The sequence below is a fragment of the Poecilia latipinna genome, unplaced genomic scaffold (assembly GCF_001443285.1).
Source record: "Poecilia latipinna isolate Pla-1442-1.1 unplaced genomic scaffold, P_latipinna-1.0 Scaffold1890, whole genome shotgun sequence".
Classification (NCBI taxonomy): Eukaryota; Metazoa; Chordata; class Actinopteri; order Cyprinodontiformes; family Poeciliidae; genus Poecilia; species Poecilia latipinna.
In genome coordinates, this window is record NW_015114506.1 from 122079 (window position 1) to 128078 (window position 6000).

General features: G+C 36.5%; 1 protein-coding gene and 1 long non-coding RNA gene across 8 annotated transcripts in view; one reads left to right on the top strand and one right to left on the bottom strand.

Annotated features, from left to right (window-relative positions):
• LOC106934979 (LIM and senescent cell antigen-like-containing domain protein 1) overlaps nt 1-5455 on the top strand; it is a 35063-nt gene extending 29608 nt beyond the window's left edge. For 2 of the 7 annotated variants that reach the window (XM_015015183.1, XM_015015184.1), the window contains exons 5-10: nt 499-648; nt 1121-1271; nt 3511-3603; nt 4335-4383; nt 4497-4572; nt 4992-5333. In XM_015015183.1, coding sequence (XP_014870669.1) covers nt 499-648; nt 1121-1271; nt 3511-3603; nt 4335-4383; nt 4497-4572; nt 4992-5136 — 664 coding nt within the window. In that variant the 3' untranslated portion in view covers nt 5137-5333. Of the gene's footprint in view, nt 1-498; nt 649-1120; nt 1272-2406; nt 2500-3510; nt 3626-3667; nt 3901-4334; nt 4384-4496; nt 4573-4991 lie in introns of those variants that run through there. The other 5 variants (XM_015015186.1, XM_015015182.1, XM_015015181.1 and 2 more) reach the window with 5 other exon arrangements.
• LOC106934980 (uncharacterized) lies at nt 5210-5991 on the bottom strand. Its single transcript, XR_001421808.1, has 2 exons — nt 5742-5991; nt 5210-5710 (listed from the first exon to the last, which is right to left on the bottom strand). It is a non-coding gene; the product is annotated as an uncharacterized LOC106934980 (long non-coding RNA).
• Nucleotides 5992-6000: the final 9 nt, after the last annotated feature.

Genomic DNA, 6000 nt, shown 5'->3' on the forward strand with positions numbered 1-6000 from the left:
GCATTGCGCATGTGTGTGGGAACTATATATATTTTGTTTTAAAAAGTGTAACCTGTGCTTTAAGATTAGAGCTAATTATAGAATAAACACCCCCTAAATGTATTGCTAGTATTTAATTATAAGTGCTTATTGCTTTGAATATCATACTGTTTATACCTTCTGGATGCTCAACTCTTTATAAACAGAAACTCTGTTTTGAGCTGATCTTAGATGAGCTTAAGATGAGACATTTATGTGCTCCAAAGAATAGTCCAATTAAACCTTAATGTCCTAAACCACATTAATAGAATGACTTTAATGTTTTGGTGCAAGTTGTTACTTTGTTACTGGTTTGTATCCAGTATTGACTGTTCTGCTTGAAATGACCCATGACTTTTATCTGATATCACTCTGTAAGTCAAATAACCTTTGGAAATTAAAGTCTTCAACCTTATTGATCCCACGAGAGACTTAGTTTCTAATCAAAATTGCCCCTCTATTTTTCTTCTGTCTCTGTAGGCATCTGTGTCGCCCCTGTCACAACAAGGAGAAAGCCCGTGGACTGGGAAAATATGTCTGTCAGAAGTGTCACGCCATCATTGACGAGCAGCCGTTGCTTTTCAAGAACGACCCCTATCACCCGGATCACTTCAACTGCAACAACTGCGGGTAAACACAGTCACAAGCAAAAATAAGTGAGAGGGCTACATGATGCAAGAGACAATTAATGTGGATTTCATTGAAAATTCTCTTGCATGCAGGCAAATGTCAAAGTCTTAGCATTCAAATATAAATTTTAGAGGATATTAACCAAGATTTTAGGGTTAGTGTCATAAATCTTTGCTTCGTTTTTCTAAAAATATATTTTGAAGAGAAACTCAATTGATTGACTAAAAACCCAATACTGCCATCTAGTGGAAAGGTTGGGTAATTGTCTTTGTAGGCATATATAATGTGTACCCAAGTTCTAGAAAATAGTTGAAAATCTTGCTAAATATTCTACTTCTTTGAACATAAATGTGACTATTCCTTAAAATTTATATTTTGCATTTTTTTTTCCAAAATAGAAATTACATCACTATGTCAGTTCAGCTGAGGTTTAATACCACTAAGCCTCCTGAATTGTTTGAAATCTCTGCAGTAAGGAGCTGACAGCGGATGCCAGGGAGCTGAAAGGCGAGCTCTACTGTCTGCCCTGCCATGACAAGATGGGCGTCCCAATCTGCGGAGCCTGCAGGAGACCCATCGAGGGCCGCGTGGTCAACGCCATGGGCAAGCAGTGGCACGTCGAGGTGCAAGTTTTTAAAATTATTCCACCTAAAAATTCAACAGGTAGCAGCTAGGGATGCAAATTATCGATTAACGAGTTAATCTAAAGATGACTGGTCTTATCAGTCGACTTACGATTAATTGATAAGAGTCAAATTTGTCTTGTATGAAAAGAGCTGATCGTCTTTCCATAATCTGAAGGAGTTCATTTTTCATAATATGAGTTTGAAGAGAAAAACATTACATTTTAACATTATTTTGTGTCAGATGTATTAAATAGTGACTAAATAAACAGAAAATTGTCGCTCTCACATTATTAAACTTAGACATATTTATAAAATATAACAAAACATTAATCTCTTAAGTTTCTCAAAGGAAAAATAAGATTAAAAGTATAAAATATGAGCAGATGTTCATACAGAAGTACAATTTGTGGTTGCTCTTGAAGGAAAATTGAAACTTCACTCCATGAATGAAATTTCTGGAGTGAAAATACATTTTCTACTTTAAAAGCTGTGAAAATGTCCACCTTTTTTATAGAAAGTATGTGGACTTAATCTAAAATTTTCTGACTTTTTGTTGAAATTTATTCTTCTTTCTTTTGTTTCTGTCTACAATGGCTCTAATGTGCCATCGTTGCTCCGCCATGCAGCTCGTCTGAATGAGTTTTATCGAAACGAAACTTAATGAGCTTGTCATGTGTTTATATTTCAAAACAAAACCGCAAAAGATGCATTTTGCACTGCAAACTGGACCATTTCTCTTTCCTGTTCTGGAATAGCTGCCATCTTTAATTCTATACAGTTAATAATTACGTTTAAGGTTTAAGAATGACCACTGGCGCCCTCTGCTGGATTGTGGCCAAACTACAACAATAAAAGTAGATCTGAACAAACACTTTTATTTAATCAACTGGAAGTAATTTTAATCTAATAAACCATTAATCGATAATTAATTACAAGTCGATTAATCGTTTGCATCCCTAGTAGTAACATAGAAGTTGGAGACAGAAGCATTCACATTGTACTACCCAGTCAATAAACAAACAGATTTATGTCTGTAGGCTTTAAGCGTCTGTCATGATAAATTAATCAACTTAATTCTTTTCCCCAGTTTTTCACATTCACAGTCAGTTTCTCTGTTTTCTTCAATGTTTAGCATCATGTGTGTACTGTGTGTGAGCGCCCGTTTCAGGGCCACCCGTTTTACGAACGAGGCGGCCGTGCCTATTGTGAGAGACACTTTGACATGGTGAGGGAGGGACTGCGCACCTGTTTGAGTGTTGAATGCTGCCCGTCTCCCTGCCTGACTGAAATTAACCAGCCTCCATGCAGGGTTTACAGTAGCTAGAACAGAATAGAACAAAACGAATAGAACAAAAAAAACTTTATTAAACCCACAGTGGGGAAATTTACTTGTTACACCATCGCAGTAAAAAAAAAATATGCCCCAGTAAATATCAAAATATCTAAAACCATTATAAACAACTTTATATTAACAAAGTACTTTAATATTAATTAAAATTAAATTGTAACCTGAAAATCTGGGTATTTTTTTTAAATACAAAATAAATAAATAAATATAGAGTATATTCTTTTGTATTTTCATTGAACAACTTTATAGAGCTCACATGCAGTGACATAAAGATCACATGTGATTTATTGCACATTTATATTTTAACTGAATACACTGGTTCATATTTGTTGTAAAAAACAAAAAGCTAACTAATATTGCCTCCTTTTTATAATTTAGTCACTTTTTAAAGATTTAATTGGTGGTTTATTGTAGAGGGATAATCCATTGGCGAATAATTCACTAAGGAAAAAATGCTTTATGCCAAAGTATTGCTCACAGAGATAATTTGTTCAACTTTTAAACTGTTATGAGTTTTAACAAAACTGTAAATAACAACTAATATGGAGAATGTTACAAATAAAGCTAATTTAGATTGAAATAATTTGTACAAAATAGATTTTTAATTTGTTGCCTGTGTTGTTTTTATTTTACTATTCACAATTTATAAGTCAGAAGAAAATTTTAAAACGTAGGTGACTTTCTCATTTTGAAAGAACAATTTACAAACTTCTATTATTAATATTTCTCCAGTCCCTGTGTGGATGCATCAGCATCACATCTGGAATGAACTTTGTTGTGTTTTGGCCTCATAGTGTAACATAATAATACTGTACTGATGAGTGTGATGATGTCACTGACTGACTTATGCGCTAACCATGTGTGCTGGGCCTTGGGTTGTGCTTGCAGCATTTTGTGTGTGCTAAGTGTGAGAAACCCTTCCTGGGCCACCGTCACTACGAGCGCAAGGGCCTGGCTTACTGTGAGACCCACTACAACCAGGTAACAAACACATTACAACCAGGTAACAGACACATTAAACAGATAACAAACACACTATAACCAGGTAACTAACACATTATAACCAGGCAACAAACACACTACAACCAGGTAACAAACACATTAAACAGATAACTAACACATTATAACCAGGTAACTAACACATTACAACCAGGTAACTAACACATTACAACCAGGTAACAAACACACTATAGCCAGGTAACTAACACACTATAACCAGGTAACTAACACACTATAACCAGGTAACTAACACACTATAACCAGGTAAGAAACACACTATAAACAACCAGGTAACAAACACACTATTAACCAGCTAACTAACACACTACAACCAGGTAGGAAACACACTACAACCAGGTCAAATTAAATCCATAGTAAGAACTGGGAACTTTTTAAACTGAAAAAGTACATTTTTAACATGTGGGTGTTTTGGGATACAATCGTCAACTTTTCTAAATCATAATTATCTAAAATAATCATAAGAACTGAACTAATAATAAATATGTAATTAGAAGTCATCTGATTCTGCCATTTTATCATCAATAATTGAAGTTTAATGTTTCTGTAATTTCTTGGGTTTATTCTTTCAGATGCATTGTAATCCAGCACCCTTTTTTGTTTTTAATTTTTATGAAAACAGCATGTTGGGTGAGCCATGGCAAAATAAAAAAAATGTTTTGCTACGTTGATAATCTTCTGTTTCTGCCTCTTAGCTGTTCGGAGACGTTTGCTACCACTGCAATCGTGTCATCGAGGGAGACGGTGAGGAATTTCTCTTATTCTGTATCCATGTATTTGATCAGATCAGTTATAGTTTTTCCAGTAAATCAGAATAATGTGTTTATAATCTACTCTCTGTGGTTGTTTATTTCCAGTGGTGTCTGCCCTCAACAAGGCCTGGTGTGTCAACTGCTTCGCCTGCTCTACCTGCAACACCAAGCTCACTCTCAAGTAAGTTACACGTTTTATCGACACACAAACAGTTCAGATGCTCTTTATTTAGAGGTTTCCAAAGCTGATAATGACTGATTAATGATTAGAACAGGAAATAAAACTGCATCTCAATTAATTTAAATTATCATCAAGTTGTGACCCTCCCTGGTTATATTTGTACCTTTTTGACATTAACATAAATAAGGTTTTCTTCTTTGCATGCTCTTCAGTTGTCAGTCTTGCCTCTGAGACTTATTTTGCTGCTTTCAATCATGATTTTCAGTCTTATCTTTCCTGATTTCTAATCTGTCTGTTGTCTTTTCTTCCATCTCTCCTGTTGCTTATTTCTTTGTCCTCTCTGCTGTCTCCTAACACTTCTTTTTCCTCCTGAACTGCTTTCTCTGCCGTTCATCTCTCCATCATCCCTGCTCCGTCAGGGATAAATTTGTTGAGGTGGATCTGAAGCCTGTGTGCAAACACTGCTTCGAAAGACTCCCAGACGATTTGAGACGTCGGCTGGCCAAGCGTGAGCGTGACTCAAAAGAGAAGAAGAAGAAACCGCTGATACCCATGTGTCTTTGATACTCCCTTGCTCTCTGTCCTCCTTGCAGCTGTTCCTCCTTTGGTCAGTTTTGATCTTCCTTCAGTTTTCTGCTTTTCCATATTTAACCCTAAAACCTCTCTAACACTCATTGAAGCAGAGATTTGGCTTAGTTGAGTGACGTAATACTGAAATGTTTTTCCCCGCACGTGACTGCCTCTCAGCAGGAAATGAAGATCAGGATTTGGACCAGAGCTTGCTGTGCAAACAGCAGAATCAGAATCAGTCGCAGGCTGAAGGGAACGCTTTGTTTCCTGGTTCCCCCCGTCTGTCTGGCGTTAGGAGTAAATCCGTAATCACATTCGGCAGCTTTCTGCCATCATCTGAGCAAATCTAAAGTTTCCTCTTGTTGCTATGCGTGACCCAGTCCTGGTAGCGTAAATACTTTAGAAACGGCTGAGTGAAAACAAAAGCTGGAAAAAAATCGATCCATATGCCTGAAAACCACTCAACCGTGTTTTTTGGCAAGTTATTGCCTTTTGGTTCCTAGAAAATTAATAGTTTCAAAAAATCCTCCGTTTGTTAAATCACATTCTGTTGGCGCTGCGCCGTCACCTAGCAACCCCAGACCAGCCTAGCCCGTCACCTAGCAACCCCAGACCAGCCCAGCCCGTCACCTAGCAACCCGAGCGGAACTCTAGTACATGTGTCAGTTGGTTCTGAAAGGAGGTCAAAATAGGCAGAACTGTCCAGACTAAAATATCATTATTATTAATTATTTTTGTTCAAAGGATGTAATGAACATCAGTAAACTTTTCAGTAATGTAAAGGAGCTTGTTTTAAGTCAACAATTTCTTAATATTGTGCAGATTGGCAGATCATTTCACTTATTACATGGGAAAATT